Source organism: Protopterus annectens, chromosome 3.part0, assembly GCF_019279795.1.
Source record: "Protopterus annectens isolate FY-2018-M chromosome 3.part0, PAN1.0, whole genome shotgun sequence".
In the NCBI taxonomy this organism is placed as follows: Eukaryota; Metazoa; Chordata; order Ceratodontiformes; family Protopteridae; genus Protopterus; species Protopterus annectens.
The window spans coordinates 113,370,797-113,394,900 of record NC_056731.1 but is presented as its reverse complement, the minus strand read 5'-3'; the positions used below and the strand labels follow the sequence as shown (position 1 = coordinate 113,394,900).

The following is a 24,104-nucleotide window of genomic DNA, read 5'->3' as shown; positions in this document are numbered from 1 at the left end:
CACATTACTATGTCTGACTTCATTCTACAGCAGGTAATGCACTTTTGTTTGTCTGCACTGCTTTCTGCTGATTTGTGTTCTCTCTTCCCCTGTAACTTGGTAATCCTCTTGTAGAGGTGACCCTTAAAAGCTCTGTGTTTTTCTCAGATTCTCAAAAGCTCTGAAAGTGGGATAGTTTCTCAGCCTTTATCAAAACTTTCATTGGGAGGTTGGAACAACCATGCGCAACTTAAGGATTCATCCACTAAAGTGCACTTTGGGTGCATTTTGTAGTACATTTATACTTTGAACTTGTGAACTATCTGTCAAAGCAACAGTCTAACTGGAAAGTGATTGAGACTGACTGAGGTGGGGAACCCTTACAGAACATGTGGTTGTTTTGCTTATACAACTTTGAGAAGTCATGTGGGTTAGCATGTGACTCAGTCATGAAATAGCTGTGTGTAGCCTAATTGATCTTGTGGGTTTCATGCCAAAATGCACTTATTTCTGCTTAATGTTTCTTCAGTGACAACGATAAGGCTCTTGGTTAATGGTAGTATTAAACCACTGACCTAATCTGATGATCACAGTGGGTACATGACCTGTTGCAGTCTCAAATACAGGACAGAAGTACTTATCAGCGTACTGGGTCCCAGAGCCATTGCTTGGATACATGGCAATGATATTTTATATATAAAGCCATTATTTTTTCCCCTCCTACATGCCAACCCAAGTAGCTTGGCCTACATAGGCAGTCGTAGGGTCCAACTTGAACACATCCACTTAGGTGGTGGCATCGCTACTTGCCTACTCAACCCACTTAATCTAATTGCACATTCCTACTCCCCCTACCCCCCATCTCTGAGGATACTTTCTAGTCAGCAACAGCATGGCTGCTGGCAGAAGCCCTAGGCTAGCAGTCTGGTTATAGTTTACCAGGTATCCTGACCTCAGTGACATTTCCCCAGGATACCTAATGCAAGCTCCAAGTGAAACAGGGCATGAAATCCTAGTACGAGGATGACAGTGACACATCATATGTATATGGTGCACACTTTACAACTTATTCCACCTTCCCCACTTCAGCAATTAACAAGAGACTGAAGTGGTGTAAATCAAAATAAAGGAACCTAAGAAACCACCTTAGTAGTTCATAAAATACTAGAATTAGTGTTTGCAATATTAGACTGCTGCAAAGCAGAGTTTGAGAACTAGTGTTTAAAACCTTAGTCTAACTGGTTCAGACATGGTAATTCCCAAATAACATACAGATCCATTCTACTGTAAAATCTTGGGGGTAACCACTGTGCATCAAGGTTACCAACCCACTGTAAAATAAGAGTGACATGAGGGGCATACAGCACATAGCAAAGCGTTAGGGTAGCAGGATATTTGGCCTTTGTCCTGTTCCCCATGAGTGCTGAACAACTGTTTAAATCTAGCTTTAATGTATAAGACTGCATTCATTAGCCTACTTAGCTTCTCCTGTGAAAGATCTGTGTGAAATACTGCTTTTTGGTGCTGCATTTGGTGGGGTCACTGAATATGTGTAATTATAAATCTAATAAAACTGCACTAGTGTAATGGACAAGAGGTCCACAACTTTTAGCTCTGCATGACAAATACATTGGCCATTGGTAAGTAGTGGCAGTAGTAGTGGAAGGCAAGTGGTAAACCACCTTAGTAGCCCATAAAACATTACAGTAAGTTAGACTGCATAGTTTTAAGATGGTAATGGAGGACCTGTCATACTAGTAAGTGATAGGTGCTTGGAGCATCAGTTATATAGAAGATTGCTGTGGAGTCAGTACTGGAACTTGCAGCAAATACCAGCCCACAGACCTTTGGTGAGGTAGTGGATGGAGGTTTTAAATGGGCTAAAGAATAGCTAATTAAATATGTGTGGACTAACAAGATTTGGACTTGGTAAAGACTGTAGTACAAATATCCACAAAGGGATGAAAGGGCACAAAGTGCAGAGGGCATGTTGACACCTATGCAGGTATGTGGCAGATACAAGCATTATTAAGCCTGCTGCAGAATAGTTATTCATGGCTTCAGTGCAAGACAAGGAAAACTTTATTAACAATATTCCTAACCTAGCTTAGAGGCCATCTCCAGAAACTTATTGAATGCCAGTGCCTCTGTTACTGACCGCATCACATATTCCTTCCTTTCTCCCACTATCTTCATAAACCATAATCACATCTCCTTTGCAACTTTCACGCCCCTTCAATTTATGTACCATTCATTCTTCTATCCTGATGATTGATCAATTTATGCATTTCTAATCCTCTTACACTTCGAATGTTATATTACTCACCTTGTTTTGACCTTAATGGAAATATTGTATACTATTTCAGTCCTAATTTTTAATTGTTGCATATGGTTGCCATGTAATCTCTTTACAATCTTGTTTTTTCTGAAATGTGCACCTCTGTTTTCATACCCAGGTTGAGACTGAAATTAGTCATTTCTGATCAGTGCTCTACTCTGGTTATGAAATGTATAAATAAATAAATTAATAAACAAACTTTATTTGTGCTTTTGCAAGCTATGCTGGGTTTGTGCTGTCTATGATGGGACTCCGGTTTAGTGCAGGATCTTGCTGTGGTATAGTGTTTGCAACTTGGAATTGCCAGAGGATCGGTGGGAATTTGTTGATGGGTATGTTTGCTTATCGAGCAACAGACTAGACTCTGTATGTTTGCTTTGGTAAATTTCCAAAAGTTGGTTTTACTTAACCTCTGGGGAAAGCACAAGCTAAAGGCACATTTTCAGAAGTGCTTAACACCTCTCCTTCTGTAGCATAAGACTGTCTTGAGTAGACTGTTGTGTGCAATGCAGAGTATGATACCTATGTCAAGGATTCATTTGCTGCAACCCTTGTACCGGTCACTCTAGCATCTGTGCCAAAACGTGAAGTGCCAAACTATATCAATCAGTTTCTAGCCTATTATGTGAGTAGCAAATGGATGTTCTCTCTCTTGCTCATTTTGGGAAAGGTTCACTGCTAGTTTTTCTTTCATGAGGAGTAGACAATGTTATTCTGAGATCTCGTATTTTTATATGACTGTTAACATGGTGGTTTGAGCACAGATCCATGATTGACAATGTAATGCAACAGTATTTTTCCTACCTCCCTTTCCTATAGGACAATCAGGAAATGTGTACAACTCTACATCCTGGACTGAAGATGACAATGAAGATTACGATCGTGGAGACATAACATGTAACAGTTTTCCTGATGGAAGGCCTTTCCCTCATCACAGCGACCACAGACATAGGCAGTTTGTCTACATATTTTTCACAAATGGTGAGTTTAGCCTGTGGATATGTAGTATATTAAAGCACCTAAAGTGTTTCCAAGGTGTAGACATTACAAAAGAAGTTTCCTAGAAATTACTGTTTCATTATGACCTGCAAGTGGGCTTTTCCTACACAGCCTTTCCTCTTTGATATTAATCCTCAGTGGTGTATTCTTCCCAGCTTCACCAGTTCACTGGTTTATCATGCAGTGATGCTTTGGGGTTTAACTCGAAAAAGTGTCCAATTTTACTGAACAGCCGCATTTAGTCGGCTGGCCTTCCACTCCTTGAAGGGAATATTTAAGTTGCTTATCTATTCGACCCAATCCAGCTTTTCTCAAGCTAGCTTGTTGCTTTACCCTTCCTTGACTATGGTTAAATTTATTGAGTAACTTTTTTCAAGGAGAATTAAAGATGCTACCCATCAGTATTTAAGGCAATGAAGCCCTTGTTCATATACTTCAGCACCTACATGTGACCATTTAAAAACCAAACATAACACCTTTCTGATTGCATGCTCATATCTCCTGGCTGCTTCAAAGGATTCCTTATGGAAGAAGCAGATTACTGTTTCTGGATTCCCCTTTGATGAATGCAGCCATCTGTATAATTACTGTGGAGAAAGTTGAATATAATACAATAATCTCCTGATGGGCCACTTCAATTATGAAGAAGATATTCATCACTCATGCCATTAATGAATACTTTTGAAGTACTGCTAGTACATTCTCCTGAGATGAAAATGTATGGTATTTAACCAAGGAACTTGGCCTAACAAACTTTCTTTTTCTTCTGCTTTTAGGTCAGTACTACCAAAAGTCAGGAAGATCATTTACTACTATTACAATGAACACAACAAACATGACCCTTGGTAATCAGGAAATGGATGTGGTAGTTTATCACAGAAGAGGAAAAAAATGTGTCCCGATAGCAAATGCGAGTACATTGTATACAATTACAGGTGAGTGGTAGGGGCTGACGTATGTCTTGACACACTCTCTTAACTGACTTTTTTGCTGTTACTCTAAAACTCCTTTTTCTTTACTGTCATATCTCCTTTTGACTAGGAGGATTGGAGATTAAAAGTAGACATGCCAAGCAAGTAAGAAGAGAAGAGTTTTACAGTGATTATTGCAATATAACATTATAACGCAAATAGCATAGGTATTAATTTTGTTTCTGGCCAAATTGTCATAAGCAGAACAGTTGACTAGGAACTTCATTTTTCACTGAAGTAAAATGTGTGGAAGCAGGAAATCTTGCTTTTCAAATGAAAACAAATGACACCAGTATATTCATATGCACTTCGGTGTTTGTTTACCCCATCTGGTTTATTTGGAATGTTGCATGATATATCTACAAACTGGCCACCTTATGTTCCTTGGTGTAAACATTCAAGTATGGTGGATTCATAAACTGGTCATCTGGGTGATGTTGGTGATGGGTGTAAGTTACTGGGAGGGAAAAAATCTGTCTGTAGATTAATCATGGAAATATCAGGTGAAACAGATTTATTAAATAATCCTCAAGTGCTTCTTAGGTTCATAGATTCATAGGTGTTTTCTAGGCTAATGACCACAAGGGCCTTTTCAAGCCTAGTCATGCATCTCAAATCTCTGACAAGTTCTAGTACCATTGATAAGTGTAAGCAAGAGCTTGGGAGATAAAACATTTACAAGCAGAGGCCTGGGAGATGAACCATTTACAGGCTGCCTGTGCCCATAAGATACATAGGTGCCAAACCAGGAATTCATTTACTGTTTCCCATCCAGTTGTTCAAGTTACACTTGAAATAGGTTAGGGAGGAACTCTGCTTCACATGGATTGGGGAAGCCTGTTCCAGAGAAGGGGTAGTCTCTGTGATATATACCTGTCTCTCCAGCAGATACTATTTATATCACAGGCAAGGTTTAAGTCTTTAAAATGGGTAAATCTGGTGGTGTTTCTTTTGCGAACATGCAGGACATTCATCTGAGTGGGGCCAGACAATGCCTTGTATGCCAGGCATACATCTCCCCTCAACAGCTTGAAGGAGACAGAATACAGGGATAGAGCCTTGAGGTGGTCTGCGTAGGGCATGTTACTTATGTCCAGTATTCTTATAGTGAGGAACCTCTGTGGACGTTTCAATTGTTGGATATGCCTGGTTAGGTACATACAAGATGGGGCATTGTACTCAGTGATAGGTCTTCTTAGTTAGTAAAAACACAAACTGATATTTGGCCTGGAATAAACGAGCATAGCTCAATAGCCCCAGTTTTGAAACTAAAAGCCTTACAAAGAAACAAAATTGAGTGATCTGTATGATATTAATATGTATTAATATTGTATCTAATTCAAGTAAACATTGTATGGTTCATAATTTGAATCCCTTTCATGTATAAATATGAATATAGACATATATATATATATATATATATATATATATATATATATATATATATATATATTACTTTTTTGCTTACTCATACAGAAGCAGAAATTTAGATGTATTTATCTGTGACAAGATTCTTATGTACTTTATATTTATATTTATAATATATATTCATTATTTATTTTTTATTATGATTCATCATATGAATTTTAACGTTTCTTCATATATATTTAATATTATATTTTTTAATATTTTTAGTATATATTTGTTAAATATTTTGAATGCAGTTAGAAGTCCCTTTAGAAAGAGATCTCTGTTCATGAGCACATGAGCGATATTAAGCTTTGTATTACTTTGTATTAGTTATATACACTTTGTCCAGTTTTAAGATGTTTGTAAAGAAATGCACCCTACTTTGTATTAGTTATATACACTTTGTCCGGTTTTAAGATGTTTGTAAAGAAATGCACCCTCAAAGACTTTTAAAGACATTTTTAGTTACCTTAGGAACAGTAGTAGTGAGCAGGAATAGGCATGATTAGTTAACCATGTAATTTAATAATGAAGCAATTAGCATATATATAAAAGGAAGTGATGCAGATCCGCGGTGGTGGTGCTGCGGTAGCGTTGTCGCCTCACATTAAGACGCTGTCCGGTTCGATTCTCAGTTAGAGCGTCTTCTGCGTGGAGACATGCGTGAATGGGTGTACCTTCGTTGAAGGTTGTGCATCAGGGCTGTCAACTCGGTACGTAAAAATCAACTGCCAATCATTAGCAGACCGGAGTTCCGCTGTGGCGACCCCTAACCGGGAAAAGCTGGAAGACACAAGAACAACAACAACATAAAAGGAAGTGATGCAACTATTTTGAATTGTCTGAGGATGTTTAACACAGTTTAAATGAAAGCGCTTACGAAGTATCATGGATTTTAGCGATAAAATGTGTGTTTCCAGCACCGTGGATTTATCTTTTCATTCAGTTTATTGGGTCAAGGTTTATTCGTTTTTGTGCTACACATTGTGCTAGCTGTATCAGTTCTGTAGTGCTGTGATCAAAGGATATAGAAAAACTGGGGAAAAAACTTCCCTCTGGAGATTTTGAGGCAAATAAGACATTTAAGGAGATGGTGAATCAAAAAACCTGAATAGTTGGGCAGCAAAAGGACAGTGAACTCAAAGAAAAGGAAAAATGGCCAAGAGAGAATCTGTAAGTCAACAGGCCACATTAGAGATGATTTGGCAGGAGATAAAGGAGATGAAAGAGATTGATGGATAATTTGATAGTGTAAGAGAAAAAGGTCGGATGAAGTAATTCAAGAACTTAACTAACATACATACCTTAAAATAAAGTAAGGCACAATAACTTGTGGGATACATTTGAAATGCATGGCTAGGCTTACAAAAGCCCTAGTAGTCATTAGCCTATGAGCATATGAACAGTCTGCAGTGATACAAGAAGTGATAACAGATGATGAGGAAATGAGGGAGAGAGCTGAAGTGGCCAAGGCTAAGTTGGACTGTTTAGAGGCAAGGGCAATAGATGAGGAGGATCATGCCCATTGTGAACTTTTGAAATTGCTAGGCATTCCAGAGAGCTATGAAGTTGGAAACTGCATGGATGTACTGGTTAACCTGATGGAAGAATGGACAGGAATGTCTTAGGTGGACATACATATTAAGAGGGCACACAGGATGGCTTGGTGCTCAGGTGTGTAACCAGCCAAGAAACCACAGCCAATAATTGTCAGATCTCAAACATTTGTAGAGAAGGAGGCTATCTTACAAGAATTATAACAATCAGGCAAGAGTTTTAAATAATAGATGCCCAGGTGTTTGTGGATGTGGACTATTTTTATGAGACCAGACAAAAGAGGAATGGATCTTTACTAGTTATCAGAGCATGTAAAGAGACAGGACTTTGGTGGAGGATGACATACTCAGGCTGTGCCAATTTTAAGATTTTTCTGAAAGGGTCAGCCAGGACTTTTACTGTACTCACAGAGGTGTTGGACTATATATGGAGACCAGCGAATCATAGACTGAAAAAGATGTCTGCAGAAGAACGGAACAGCATGAAGCAGCAGATGGTAAAAGGAGAAGAAGTGGACATAGGAAGGAAGAAAGTGGACTACTTTACCCTCTTCAGAAAGTGGCAGAAACTAAAGAAAAAGTAGGAAATAATTTGTGAGTCAAGGCAGAGAAAGGAGAAGGAAGCAGGAGGAGAAGGAAAACAGTTATAATTGCTTGATAAATTAGTTAGAAAGATCTGTGGAGAGGATGTGTATTAGATAAGACTGGACTGAGACCGACACAGAAAAATACCAGGTACTGGTGCTGCCTATTTAAGTAACAATAAGTGGTTGTTCCTTTTACCTTTGCCTCTTTATTCTCTCCTAAATAAGAAACTGACAGAATAACTGATGATGCCTAGTAGGCTTACATTCAAAGGTCGAATGAGAAAAGAAAATTAAAAACAAGTACTGTGCTGTTTTTTTTCCACTTTCTTTTTTTTTCTTTTTCTTAGGATGGTTAAATAAATCAATAATATTAAACTGTATATGATATAGTCAAGACAGACAAGTTACTAGTTATGAAGGAATTTGGCTAATATGCACAAGTCTGATGCTGTGGTACATGGGGGGGCTACTTGGACAAAGAAGGTGTGTCAGAATGCTTATACTGGGATGATCATGATATAAAGGACTGTATGAGACAGATGGACTGACACAGGTAATAAAAAGAAACTATATACAGGGTAGTACATTGCAATTACTGAAAATATTACCTTTTCTTGTTCTCTGTTAAGATTTCAATCTACAATACTGTTATAAGATGGGTAGAGGCAATATAATTCTTAGTTACTTTTCTTTCTTATGAAAGAGCTGCACTGTACTGACATTGGCAATGTCATTGTCATTGAGGTGAGGTTCACCACGATTAAAATTCTATTGAGAAAAGTACATGCTGAGAGCCAGTCTAAAACACAATCATGTGAAAGTGGGAATGATATTATGATATTATGCTTGCTGTTTACAGATCCTTCTTTCAGTGGCAATGTGTGTAAAATATGTCTGGTTAAGAATGCAAGTATTCTCCTATTAGTGGGGGAAATGCTTGCATAACTGACAAGCTACTGGATAAAGAAAAGGGGAAGGAAATGACGTAGGGTCAAGAGGGGAGATAAATGCTGCATACTTGATGGATGGCACAGAAGGCTAGTGAAGGACATGGGAGGAGCTACCAGCAAGCTATCTGTGTGACATCATAAACAGAGAAAAATAGATAAAAGATATGAGAAGATGAAGAGGACAGAAAACACTTAGCAAGCAATTATATATAGCTCAAGATGCAGTTAGAAGAAATATCTATACTGTCAAAAGAAGGGAAAAACATAAGATTTCAACATACTATAGGCAAATCTTGGTATTAAATCATGATGATAAGTGTTTTATGATGATTCAGGTTGATAGATTGGGTAAGATCTTACCTAAAATTATTAATGGAGACCAGATGGCATTTGTAGGGGGTAAGAGAACAACGGATAAATTAATAAGACTGTTACTGCTGATGGAAGAGGAGCAAGAAAGTGGAAATGAGTTAGCATTACTATTCTTTGATGCTGAGAAAACTTTCAGTAAGGCAGTGTGGCACTACCTTGTGGAGCTAATGGAAGAAGTGGTTTTCCGCAAAGAAGGGTAGAGATGATGAGGAAGATATAGAATGAGCTAAGGTCAGATTGAAGATTATGGTGAGGTTGTCAGGAGACATATAGATATGCAGGGGCACAAGGCAGGAATGTCCACTCCCTCCATTGCTATTTGCAGTTGATATTGAACCCATAGCAGAATCCATTACCAAATCAGGAATAAGAGGATACCAATGGGCAGAAGATGAAAAAAAAGATTTTGTTGTATGCAGATGATGTTTTGGTAACTTTAACATATTACGAGGTGAATATAGGAAGTCTGTGGGAGATAATGGAAGACTTTGAATAAATAACAAGATATAAGATTAATGATAAAATTGAAATTTTGAAAGTGGGAAGAAAGGAAAAAGAGTTTACGGAAGAAAAAGTGTGAGACTGGGTGGAAGAGGAATTGATATACTTAGGAATCAGGTTGATGAAAGACTGCAGAGGAGATGGTGAAGGTAAGGTATGAAGGAGTATTAGAAAAGATTAAGAAGCAACTGGAGACATGGAGGATGCTTAGATTAGAGGTGAATTAGAAAATTTAATTATTACAGGTGTGCATTATTCCTCAATTTGTATATCCAGGACAGGTTTTCTGGGATTTACCAGAGATCAAGATGTTAAAGAAAGTGGAACAATTGATTCTCTAATATTTTGATGCTCCCAGGATACATAACCAAGGCATGAAAGTAGAAAGTTTGTAACGGAGGGAAAAAGGCCAAGGGTAGATTGGGGAAGGATAACAGAAACAACAGGAAAAAGTGGACTGGGGGTCCCAGATCTGAAAGAAAATCTGCAGGTCTGCTTTGTAGTAAATGCATTGCAAGTAGTGGATGTAGACTATAAGGCAGAATGGAAAGAAATGATATTACAGTTACAGAAGGAAAACATGCTAAGAAAAGGAAGGGATATTTTGAAGGTGTTTCTGGAAAAAAAGGCTAATGACATCAATTTGAAATGGATAAAGCAGATGCAGGGAGAATTTAAGAAAATTTGGAACTTAGCAGAAGAGGAACAGTGGAGGATTAGGATACTGTCAGTTGGAAAAACAAAGGAAGAGGAGGATAAGGAATCAGTAACATGGAGATAGTCAAAGAAACAGAAGTGGATGCAATATTGGGATCAGGTACAAGCTGGAGGAAAATTGAAAGACTGGCAGGAGATCAGGGAAGAGTTTCAGTGAGGGAATAATCAGGAATTGGAGTACCAATGGGTAGTATGGCAATGGAAGAGAATAAAGGGAGGATGGGAGGATGCAGCCCTGATGCCAGAGCTTATATCAGAAACAGAAAGTAGGAGAATGGAAGGTAAAAGGATGGCAGACCATAGGATAAGATAAAAAATGGGTAAAAGTGGGAATCAGCAGAAAGCTAGGGAGTGGAAAGACAGATGGGAAGTTGAATTTGTAGAAGATATATCAAAGAAAGAATGAGGGGAAATCCTGATGCTTCCGAGATACGTAACCAAGGCATGAACATTTCATATTTTTGCATGGAAGTATCTTCATAAGTGTTTTTATACACCTGTAAGACTGGCTAGTTTGCTTCCAGGCCTGGTAGGAAGATGTTGGAAATTTGAGGATGACAGGAGTATATTTTTGGGCATTGTAGATCGATGAATGAATTTCTGGGGAACAGGAAATGGTAATAACCAAGAAAAATGTGACCAAGAAATGGCAGTGGAAAAAAGCACAAAAGGGAAGAAGATTAGGCAGATTAAGATGATTAGGCTAATGGAGGATGAAAGAAGAGAACTGGAGGTAAAGGATATACCAAAATTCAGAAGACAATGATGGGGTGCTTCAAACAGATGGAAGGGGAATAGGCAGATAAGAAATCATGAAAGAGATGTCCCAAAAAGTTTGGGAGGAATACAGGGGGAGGGTTATACAGTGATTTAAATGAAACTATTAATAGATACAAAGGCAAGGAATGCAGAGTAAACTGATAAAATATAGAATATTTTTTTTGTTGTTGCTGATAATTTGATGTACATTACATTAAAACTGATTATGAAAGATATTGATATTATATTTAAGAATTGCAATCCCTAGTATTGGGCTGGATCTGATGTGAATATTAAAGAGGGGAGGAGGGTAAAATAGAGGGGAAAGTAATGGACCAGCTGTTGGGGAAGGGTGTGTGCACTGCGCATGGATAATGTCTTAATAAAGTTGTTAAAAAAACTTTGTTCATGATTTAGTTGCAGCATAGTTTGACTCTGCGGGGAGAGGAATGATACAGTTTTGTTGTCAGCTTGCCTGGTCCCAATATTAGCTTTTCACAGAGTATCGGTACTCTTTCACTACAGTACCTTTAGTCCTTTCCATTTGTGTAGAAATGCCCACTCCAACCTTGGCAGCACCGCTGGGGCTTGCTGCTCCAGTTCTTTGGAAAACTACTGTAAACCACTAGGACAACGCCTTCTCAATCTCTTGAGTAAGAGATATAATTTTTATCACACGCCAGTGGAAAATTAAGGTCTTCCTCTCCCATGTGGTGAATCCATAGGCATGTGGTGATGGCAAATTACACTTCATAGCATAGGTATAAAATGTCTAAGTATGACAAGGTGACAGACAGCACTCAATATGTGTGAGGCCTATTCAAGAAGTGTTTTAAGAATGTGAGGTATATAACTGTTCGCAATTATTTTGGTACTTTTTTTAAATATAATACAAAGCCATTCATTTTGTCATGGTTTAAAATATGGGATTTTTTCTTGCATTGTCCAGTACTGACTCAGGTGCATGTTTTTATATAGAAAAGTTAAACATTTTTGAAAGTGTTCCCAGTGACTTTGGACCCGTGTGTGTGTTTCTGTGTGTGTCGGAGGTGGATTTGTTCTCCAGACCACCTTCCACACCATTTTGGGGGGGGGGATTTCCCAATACAGCATAAACTGAGAGCAAAGCTTCAGATTTTGCAAACTAAATATTGTCCCAGACTACTGCCACTTTTAAGGAATTAAGTGAGCTGGCTAAAGACAGGTTTCTTCTTATTTATGATTTACCAGTGTAAAACCTGCCAGGAGCTGCCAGGCAGATTACTTGCAGTGTAAAGTGGCTGATGAGAGCCATGGGTTTTACTGTGACCCTCAACAGTGAAGTGAATAGCTCAAGGTTGGCCTGTTCCACTCTTGAATGAAGGGACACAGTAATTATTTGAGAAAGGTGTTGCAGTGGAGTGAGGTCTGAAGATTATGCAGCAAGTTTCTTCCTCTCATAAAATGGGAATAGCTTTCATGTAAGATGAAAGACCTTTGAAAATGGATTTTCAACATGCTATTAAAAATGACTTGCTCATGTCTGTAACCTCTGCTGTGAATGGTCTCGGCTGGATTGGATTTACTAGTGCTAGACTGGTGACTGCAGGAGAGACGCTAGTCACAGATATAGACACTCATTATTAGTGAGCTTTTCTTACACAGTGGGTTGCTTTGCTCACCTTAGATTAAAGTGGGCTTATTAGGTTTTAAGTCTTATATGGTACTAGAAGTCATTTTACTGGGTGCAACTCTTTTTTTTTTCCAGATCAGATTCCATTTACTGTAAACATATCCCAGAAGAATAATCGTAATGCTTCACAACATCGCTTCATCAGGGATATGCCGATCTTATTTGCTGTCCACCTCCATGATCCCAGTAATTACTTGAAGGATGCAAACATTTCTTACAGATGGAATTTTTCAGATGGTACTGGCTTGTTTGTCTCTGGCAGTTCTCTTGCTAATCACACTTACACAGAACTTGGGAATTTCAGTGCTATGCTTACAATAGAAGCTGTCCTGCCCATCCCTGCACCTTGTGGGCCTGTCACACCTACACCACCCATCACTACAGGTAAGGAAGTATAGATTTTCTATATGATTAAACAAGGCATATGTTGGCATCTTTTCAGGTTGTATATTGGTTAAAATGTATTTTCCTTTTATTGGGAGCAAACAGTATAATTCTCACTGTAGTCCAGTTTGAAAAATTGGACTATTTCAGGATCCATCACTGAACAGCAGCAATTATAGATTCATCTCTAAAGGAAAATAAGAAACAATTGTATGCTAGCTTGTTTTACCTGCATTTTATGCAAATGTTTCACCTTTTGATAATATTATGAACAGAGGAGCTCGCTCTTAAAAGTGTGGGGGGGGGGTTGAAACACAAAACTTAGGCTGGAGGACTGTTTTGCCATTTAGCAAAAAGTATTTCTTTTATCTTCAAGTACTTCCTATACTAACATCTAACTTTAATTACAGAAAAGACCACAATACTTCCTACCACCAGAATCCCTGCCACTACGAATACTTCAGGCAAGTTCTAAATGTTTTTGTGTAGATTTATGAAGAATGCTGAAGAAACTTGGAAGGGTCATCTACATTTAAATGCTAAGTTAACTAATTTGCTGTATATGCTAGTAGCAGGAAAGAAGGCCTGTAGGTAAAAGGTTAAAGCATGTAACTCAACTTGTCCTGTACTTGAGCAGAATATTATTGTATAACATTTTAATTGTAGAAACTTCTAGTCACACAGAAATTAGAAAGGTCACTTAAGGCTAATTAGCTGTGAACTGAGGGAGGAGCTAGGAAATAAACCTTGTATTTAAGGAGTAAAATAAAACGTTTCAGGGCTTTACTGGAGAACCTCACCCAGACTTTGTCAAAGACTGCTATTTGGGAAAAGGTGTATTTCCCTTATAATACTTTCTTGTAATCTGTATTGTTTTATTGTCTTCTTCTATTTTGTGTATTGTGTTGCATTTTTCATCACACAGTGTTTTAATTATATTCTGTTTTTTATTGCATATTTAAACATGGAAAAAGACTCAAGTTGTGTCTCTTGTGAGTCACACGGATATTACAACACATTACTTAAGGTTAATTACCTGTGAACTGAGGAGAGAGCTAGGAACTAAACATTGTATTTAAGGGGCAAAATAAAATATTTCAAGGTTTTAAAGGAAAAGCTTGCTCAGACTCTATGCCATAGAATGCTGTGAAAGAAAGTTGAGTTTGTTTTACTTACATTGCTTTTTTGTAATTTGTATTGCTTTATTGCCTTCTGTTTTGTAAATTGTCATGTATTTTCATCACACTTTGTTTTAATTATATTCTGTTTTCTATTGCATATTTAATCTAGGAAAGAGATCAGTGCTATGTCTCTTTCGAGTCACACCAAAAGTAAATTTTCCCCATCCTTCTAGTTTGATGCTGTTGTGTTTTTCAATGCAACTGTCTCTCTAGTTACCCGCCCTTTATGTTAATTTGACCACAAATTTCCTTCCCTCTCCTCCTTAATTGGCTATTGTCAGTTAGCACAAAACTATCATTTTCTGAAGTCAACCCTTTAGCTATTTAAATGTATTGGACCTTCTACTGTATTCCATAGAGCCAGAATACTAAGTGCCCACCCAACTCCAATCTGTCTTGCTCTTTTAAAATTAGTGTCTCTTCCCTTAGATTGATAAAGCTCGAGTTATGTCCTCTTTCATATCTAATTGTTTAGTGCACACTGCAACACTTAGGATATTAACATTTTTTTTTTACCTTTAAAATCTGCAATATCTGGTCCAAGACAACCAATCATTGGAGTGTCTACATCCTGCCTCTCAGTAGTCATATTTGGATTAGTGCTTTGCTGTTGGTGGGAGAAGGAGCATAGGGACATTATTTCCTGGAGACTGTTGATCACCAGAAAGTCTGATAACTGCTTCTTAGGTGCCAACTTGGAATTTGTGCTTCTGTTTTGCTCCTGGTGAGAGAAGGATCAGAGACCATTGATTCTTAGCTGTCTCTGACTGGACACCGAGTGTCTATGTGGGGCATTCCTGATTGGTCTGGTTGCTATTCAAGACATCTACCAGGAACAGTCAACAATAAGCCTACAGACCCCTGCATCATCTTGGACAAGACTGTTGGTCACCATAGGTTCATAGGTTAGGTTCATAGGTTTGTAAGTTCATAAGTGTTTACTAGGCTAATGACCACAAGGGCCTTTTTAAGCCTAGCCATGAATCCCAAATCTTTGACAAGTTCTGATACCCTTGAAAGTGTAAGCATGAGCCTGGGAGATTAACCATTTACAGGTTACCTGTTTGCATTAGAGACATAGGTGCCAAGCTGATTTCTGGTTTCCCATCCAATTGTCCAAGTTGCACTTGAATTGGGTTAGAGAGGAACTCTGCTTTACATGGATGGTTAGCCTGTTCCATAGAGGGGGTAGTCTCTGGGATACATACCTAATCTGTCCAGCAGGTCCTATTTATATGACAGGCAAGGTTTAAGTCTTTAGAATGGGTAATTCTGGTACTGTTTGTTCTGTGGATATGCAGGAAGTCCATCAGAGTGGAATCTGTCAATGCCCTGTATGCCAGGCATAGACCTCCCCTCAAAAGCCTGTAGGAGACAAAATATAGGGATAGGGCCTTGAGGTGGTCTGCATAGGACATATTACTTATGCCCTATATTCTTTTAGTGAGGAACCTCTGTGGACATTCCAGTTGTTGGATATGCCTGGTTAGGTACATACCAAAGGGATCATTGTACTTAATGATAGGTCTAATGAATGCTGAATACAGTGGAATAATGACTTCCTTGGACTTAGATGTCATATCTTTGTTTATAAGTTGCGCAACATAGAATGATTTCCTCACCACTATAGACATGTGATGATCAAAGGCTAGATTACTATCTATGTGCATCCCTAAGTCCCTGACTACTGGGTCAACTCTAAAGGGTGTGTTAATATGATAGTTACCAGGGATGGATGACTTCCCAAAGGATACTATTATGCATTTCTTGGCATTTAGTTTTAGTCCATGGCTCTGTCACCAGTTGTGTGTGTGTCAGCCCCTCCTGGAAAACATTTGTGTCAATGTGAGATTCAATGACAGCTCCTAATTTGCAATCCTCTGCAAAGTTAGTCAGCTAGAGACCACTGACGTTAGCCTTGACTTCTGAGAAGTAAATGCCAAAAAGGAGCGGTCCAAGGACTGATCCCTCAGGGATTCCACTTATGACTAGCCTCTTTGTAGAGGTGGACTCCCCAATTCTAACTTCCTGGGTCCTGTCAGTGAGCCAGTTGGCTATCCACCAGGTGACAGACGGGTTTGTACCTAACCTCTTGATTTTGTCAACAATGCCCAAGTGGGGTATTGTGTCAAATGCCTTGGCCAGGTCAAGGTAGGCAGTGTGAACCATTTTGCCCTCATCCATTGCTTTAGTGACCTTCTCAAAGAAGTCCACCAGGGTGAGTAGGCATGATCTGCCCCTGACGAAACAAAACTGGGTTGGTTCCAGTGTTTGGAGGTTTACTTTATCTCAATTGATCATCTCCATGATAATTCTTTCCATGGCTTTACATATAAGACTAGTGAGACTTATGGGTCTGTAGTTTCCAGGGTCTGTAGATGGCCCACCTTTGTGCAGAGGGATGACTGTTGCCTTTCTGCAGTCATGAGGCACAAAGCCTATTTGGAGGCTACAGTTAAATAGTAATTCCAGATGCCCTGATAGGACATCTTTCATGCTACTTAGAAGGCATCCTAGGATATTGTCTGGGCCTACTGATGCAGTGTTCTTGGTCTTAGAGAGAGCATTAAGGACCTGTTCCCTAGTGATATTAGAGGGAGTTATATTTGATATTTTCTGAGGGAAAGTTGAGGGGGAGAGAGGAGTAAAGTTGGAGCTGAATTTATCAGCCAGGAGGTTTGCTAGATGTTCTGTCTCAGTATAGGTGGATCCATTTACAATGAGTTCTGCAGACAATTGTGTATTGCCTTTGAGGTTGCTGACATAGCTAAAGAATGCTTTGTGGTTGTCCTTGGCCTGGGAGCCAAACTTGCCTCATATTTGGCATTAGTAGACTTTATTTGCCCTCTGAATTGTTTGTTTAGTTTGAGAGTGCTTTTATCCTGCTGGGTGCTGTACCTCCTAATTTTTGCCATGATTTTCTTCCACCTTTTATACACCCAATTGATTTTGTGATTCCACCAGGGTGGCTTGTTTTTTGAGTTGGTTCTGTACTTCTTCCTGGTGGGTACAGCTGCCTCTATGCAGCTATTAACATGCTTGTACAGGGTTTCTGTGAACAGTTCTGCATAGGCAGACGTGTTCTCAGGGTTTATTGGGTCTTGACATTTTGCCAGGTTCTCACTTAATAGCAGGAGGTTAGCCTTAGAATAGTTCCTGAATATTCCCAGTTTAGCTGGGGCTCCAGGTTTTATTTTTAACAATGAGCTTGTGGCCTGATTTGCCGTTTGGGATTGGTGCTACTGTTTTGCTTCTGGGTAGAGAAGAAACAGAGGAACATTTTATCCCAGCAGAGTGAAGCTATCGAGACCAGCAACAGTAGTAGCCAGGCAGTAGCCAGTTAGGTGAAAACCCACTAGTCATCATTCATGACAAGGCTAGTTCTTTTTTTTAACCCACTAGTCATCATTCATGAGGGCGGCCATGGTGGTGCAGTAGTTAGCATTGCCGCCTCACAGCAAGAGGTTCTCCAGTTCGATCCTCGGCTGGGGTGCCTTCTGTGCGGAGTCTGCATGTCCTCCCTGTGGTCGTGTGGGTTTCCTCCGGGTGCTCTGGTTTCCTCCCACATCCTAAAGACATGCTGTAGGTGGATTGGACACTCTAAAATTGGCCCTAGGTGTGAGTGTGTGCATGTGTGTGCCTTCTGTGGAAGGTTGGGCCCCGGGCTGGCAACTCGACACTGTAAAACTCCACTGCCAATCATGAGCGGACAGGTGATCCGCTGTGGCGACCCCTAACTGGGAAAAAGCCGAAAGAAGAAGTCGTCATTCATGACAAGGCTAGTTCTTTTTTTTTTCTTTCAGTAAGTACTGTTTGATTAACTATTGTCTGTCCACTGTCTAACCTAATCAGAATACCTCCTTAAATATTTTATCCGTAAATCATCAGGGTCTACTTTATTAGTTTCTCATCAAGTGTTTGTCAGTACCCTGTATAGATGCAGGCACCTTAAGTTGACATTTTTCCTATAAAAACAGCATTGAAATTTCATCACTTCATAGCTGCACACTGATTTTGTATGCAGATCCTTAATGAGAATAACAACAGCCATACACAAAGTGTTCTAAAACTAAGCCAACGTGAGAGTACAGAAAGGAGATTTTGCTGATAGGGATGACTGCAGTTGGGGACACAGAGTAGGCAAGAGAAGAGTAAAATTTACTGGAGAAAAGTGGCAAAGGAACAAGTGTATTGGGAGAAAATAACTAGAGAGGGAAAGGAAGAGGCCAAGAAGACATATGAACTGCAGCCTAGAGATTGCCTTCCCTATCAGAGACTGATATCAGAATACAGCAAAGAGAAAGGGACATAGGAATCCTAAATGAAAGACCTGATCTGGTAGAGTTTGTAGCTGAATCTAGAACAAAAGCTGCTGTTAAAAGGGGATAATTAGTACAACATATAAAATATTGCATGATAACTATAGGAATCAGTCAGAGGTAGTGAGAAAATATAAAGCGAGACTGGATAAGCAATGCAGAAGGAACAATGGGGATATGCAACAAAGTTTAATAAATTTAGGATTTTTGTTTGGAAGTGTTTGAATAAGTATTTTTATACCCCAGGCAGACTCCAAAGAATTTTTCCTCATGTAGCTAGCAAATGTTGGCGACATGATCAGGAAGAAAGAAAGAAGTGGAAACATATGTTTTGCAGTGTAATGAGTTGTCAGACTTTAAAAATTCCCTACGGAGTACTCTTTCAGAAATATTGGGTGAGCAAATTTGTGTAGCTAAAGAAATGATTGTTTTGAGCTGGGATACAGGACCTGAATTGCCTAGACATTGTAAGACCTTATTAAGTTAAATTTAGCTGCCAAAAAAGCAATTACTAGAAAATGGAAATCAAAGTTTAAACCAACTGTACTTGAAGTAGTAAATATTGTAACAGAGATAAAAAACTGGAAGTGAGATCTTTAGTAAAGGGTAGGAGCAAATTACATAGAAAATGGAAATTGTGGGAACAAGACATGGCAGAATAATGTATGGAGCAGGAGTGAGGTTTAAGAGAAGGTGGGAACTGAGCAATTTATGCAGTGTCATATTGATGATAACTGTATGAAAGAATATATATGATGTATAATTTTTGTAACTGTGAACATGTTAACATGGTTTGCTTTGTTTGTCTATGTCATTAATTCATTAATGGTGTTAAAAATACCTAGTTGCACACAGGGCAAATAGTTTGCACAGTGACAAACACTGCCTCCAGTATTGCAAATCAGATACTCCTGATTTTACTTTATATTCTCTCCACAACCATCTAATCAATAAAAGGGGCCTGTTGCCATGAATATGAATTTTCTCACTATCTCCTTTATCATCTTGGAGGATATGGGCATCCTGAGGCAGTGCAGAAATTGTCTCATGTTTACTGACAACCAGCTAATTCTCAAACCAACTCATAAGGTATGTGTGAGATGTAGTCACATGATGTCACTGGAGGCAAAGCTGTGACATAAAAGCTCTCCTAATATCAATCAAGTTGTCAGTAGTACACATGCTGCACCCATCATACACAGTACAAAGCAAGCACATAGACCCATATATGCTGAGGCACTTAAATGTAACCTTCCTAAACCCCAAAGTCCTCCTAGATAAAGAACACATAAGAAATGCCCTCACCAGTCTCAAATGCACTTTTTCAAAACAACACTCACATCATCACATTCAGCTTTATCTCATGGAGCCTCTAATTTTAAGTCCATAAGTCAAGCCACCACACAATCCAACATTCTGGTCAATGAAGGCTGCATTGTTTGACACACCAATGTCCCACCGAACAGGTTGAGTAACATGAAAATCATTATCAGTCGCTTATCAGGGGCCAGCATCCACTACATTATGTACACACTTAGGTCACTGGACATAATAGTATGACTCAGTCATAGTCCATGTGGGTGTAAATGACCTGAGAGATACCTCCTTATACTATACAAAGAGAGACATCATGGAGCTCTCGGAATATGTGCCTCAGGCTGGTATAAGCACTGAGCAGCATTCTACCTTTTCCAAGGTTGATGTCACAATACAAACAGGAGATGACTGACTTTAATAATTGGCTTAGTTCTGGTGCATTCTAAGACGGTACAATATTTGTCAGCATGGAAGGAGATGATCACCAAACCACACTGCTTTGTCAGGGATGGTCTGCACCTCTCCCCTCTAGGCTTTTGAATATTAGCTAAAACATTGTCCTCCCCATAGTGCCTTTTGTAGGCAATGCCAAACTGAAAGTACTTCTGATATAGAAAATCAAAACCAAGAAAATCTAAACATGTTATTACCCTATGCTAGGAATCTAAACAATAAATTCCACTCCCTACAAGCACTCATCACCTGGAGAATGCTGATGACTGTGCAGCTAATGAGGCATAGTATACATACATACATAGAAATACTTCAAGCATGGGCATTAATGCCCTTGTAGCTTGCCAAGATACCAAAACACTTGTTCTCATAATAAGTGTCCAGGCTGTTCTTAAAAATATCTAAACTAGTACTTGCTTTAATATAATTTGCTTGTCTGTTCTATTCATCAGCTAGTATAAAGAAAGCCATGGAGAGCACCCTGGCAGTGCAAGGCTATAATGCCTTCTATACATTTAGACCAGCTACTACTCAAGCAGGGACTAAAGGTGAAAGTGTCTCAATTTACATCAAAATAAAGTATACCTCAAGGCTAGTCAAACTCAAAAAGGATGATGCACTTGAGCTCCCCCGTTCAAATAACCATAAGCAAAATCCCATACCACATCCTTGAAGGCTATAGGTTCCCCTATATGACCCAGGAAACCCATAACATGTATTTAAGCATACTGGAGACACTAGCCATCCAACCAAATACCATGTTCATGGGTGACTTTAATTACCCTACAACTAACTAGGAATCATATATGACACCAAATGCTCAGGCACAGAAAATCATGGATTTTGTAAACACAAGGTTGTCAGTACACTGACCAGGGGCACATATATACTGGATCTGGTCATCACTAATATGGGAGAGTGCTGCACAGCCTCTAGTGTAATGTCTTGTAAAGTCAGACCACAAAATGGTCTGCTTTGAAATAAAAATAAAACTTGGAACTCCAGCTAACCATGAAATATTCAGGAACTACTCTAAGGCTAGCTTCTTTCTATTAAGTGATAACCTAGCAAAATTTCAGGCATCCCCTGAACCATGAGAATACTGCTGGCTACATGGAACTGTTTACAAACATGTTAATAGCTGCACAGAGGCAGTTGTACCCGCCAGGAATAAGTACAGAACTAACAAAAAACAAACCACCTTGGTTGAATCACATCAATAGGCTGTCTAACAGAAGGAAGAAAATCATGACAAAAACTTGGAGTTGCTGCACCTAGCAGGATAAAAGCACTCTCATTGAACTAACCAAACAACTCAGAGGACAAATAAAGTCTACCAAAGCCAATTTTGAGGTAAATTTGGCCTCCAAGTCCAAGGACAACCACAAGGTATTCTATAGCTATGTCTGCAACCTCAAAGGCAATACACAACTGTGTGCAGACCACATTGGTAATAAAGCCACCTATACTGAACCAGAAGATATAGCAAACTTACTGGCAGATATGTTTAGCTCTATTTTACCCCTATCTCCCCTCAGGCACCCCTCAGGAAATACCATCAAATATAACGCTCCTTACTATCACTAAGGAACAGGTCCTCAATGCTCTCTCTCTAAGGCCAAGAATACTGCATTGATGGGCCTAGACAGTATCTCAGGTTGCCTTCTAAATAGCTTAAAACATAACCTATTAAGCCCTCTGGAATAACTGTTTAAACAAACAAAGAGCACTATAATGCATTTCTTTGCATTGAGTTTTATTATGTGGCTTTTGCAGCAGTCATTTGTTTATGTTTAATGCTCTTGTAGGATGTTGGTGTCATGGGGGAAAATTATGAGTTCTAATCATCCTTAAACTTGATGAGCCAGAGGCCTTTGACAGCCTCAAATCCCAAGAAGTTGATGCCAAACAGGAGCGAGCCCAACACAGAGCCCTGGGGTACTCCACTGGTGACCAGTCTCTTGGTGGGGGTGGTCTTACTGGTCCTGATTTCTTTGTGAGCCAGCTGGCAATCCAGCAAGTTATATAGGGATTTATTATGCCTAGTCCTGTGAGTTATGTAGGGGTTTATGCCTAATTCAGTGAGCTATGTAGGGATTTATGCCAAGGTTATGCATAGGTAATGGTGCTCATGTCCTGTATTGAGTAATTACTAAAAAATCATACTTCAAGGGAAAGCCTTAACCAGACTTGTTTCAAGGAATAGAATTCCCCATCTCTGCTGAACTGTTTTTGAGAGGCTGCTGTCTTCACCTGGAGTCTAGGGGTAAGATTTCCATTGTAATCTCTGAATGACTGATGATTCAATGCTGAAAGCCAAACTAAGAAATGGTCTTGTATATAGCAGCATCCTTTTTTCTGGGTCGGCTTTGTAAGCGCTATGGATGTTTGCCAAGTAGCAAGTTGGAGTCTAAGGATCAAAAGGCCATGGAGCCCTCTCAGTAACAAGGCTGACCATTTGCCTTGAGAATCACTAAGGGAGTGGCTTCCACTTGTAAACTTTTGTATTTTCTGACAACATTCCTTAAACATTGCAAAATCTTTAACTATTGAAAGGACCTAGAATGATTCCATCTTTCAATAGTTTCTGCTAGTTTGTCCTGTTAATGAGAATATTGTTCATAAATAAATAATGTCTTAATCAGAAGAGACTGCTGCTTAATAATTTAAATTAGTATAACTGAAGTGCTAATTAAATTATTTGAATCTTGTGTATTTGGTCTGTATCATGGCTAAAAATGGAGAGCCCAGTACTTGCTCTTTATTTTTCTAAGAAAGTGTGGATAACTAATCTAAAATGCTGTTTTCAGATGAGTAAATGTTGCAGCACAAACAAGCATTTGCAACTTGGAAGTGATGTATTTCACACCCCTCTAAGGTGCCTCCCTTCTGTTTCATTTGTATTAGCTGTCTTCAGTGCTTGGTGTTCCATACATAACTGAACATGGAGGTTATGAGGGTAATTACTGAGACATAAACCTTATTTGAATTTTAGGTGGTCATACAATAGTAGTACTAGTGTCTAGCAATTCATGGAGTTTGATTTTGCAGTTGGAGTAACTAGTTGTAGGTAAGAGTGAGAAGTGGACAGGGTAAGATGGAATAATTGTGGGTTGGTGCTCATGGGGAAGATGTTTTTTAGCCACAGTTGAGAGAGCACTTCTAAATATTCATAGGCATCTGGGAGATATAAGCTGAACTCAAATGGGATGGGGGGGCTTGAAGACTGAAAATATGATTTGTTTGGTGCAACTTATATTTTTAAGGAAATGCAATCTTCTATAAACGTGTGCTCATACTAGCTTCATTACTGAAGTTAGTCCCAGTAGGAAGGCTCTGATTTTGGATGTTGTTTAAAGTAATTGGCATTGGAACTGGATAGAAATCAATCACTGGTTATGATAAGAGAATTTACTAGGAGATTAAATAAATGTAAAAATATATTACGGAGACTTTGAGGACAGCATATTTCAGACCAAGCTGATCTGATTGTAAAATGTAGGAGCCACTAAAACTGACATTTTTTCCATTATATAGCATGGCGGGATAAAATATGATGTAACCTTGGTATTCACTACAAGGATTATGCTGCCTGTGTTAGAATGATGTCAAATTTGGCTGGAACTTTTGAGTGCTGTT

At 39.0% G+C, this 24,104-nt stretch overlaps 1 protein-coding gene across 1 annotated transcript in view; it reads left to right on the top strand.

The window, feature by feature from the left end:
* GPNMB (glycoprotein nmb) overlaps positions 1 to 24,104 on the top strand; it is a 114,695-nt gene that overhangs the window by 50,764 nt on the left and 39,827 nt on the right. The window contains exons 4-7 of the mRNA XM_044064622.1: positions 3,137 to 3,298; positions 4,093 to 4,251; positions 12,887 to 13,195; positions 13,606 to 13,659. Coding sequence (XP_043920557.1) covers positions 3,137 to 3,298; positions 4,093 to 4,251; positions 12,887 to 13,195; positions 13,606 to 13,659 — 684 coding nt within the window. The remainder of the gene's footprint in view (positions 1 to 3,136; positions 3,299 to 4,092; positions 4,252 to 12,886; positions 13,196 to 13,605; positions 13,660 to 24,104) is intronic.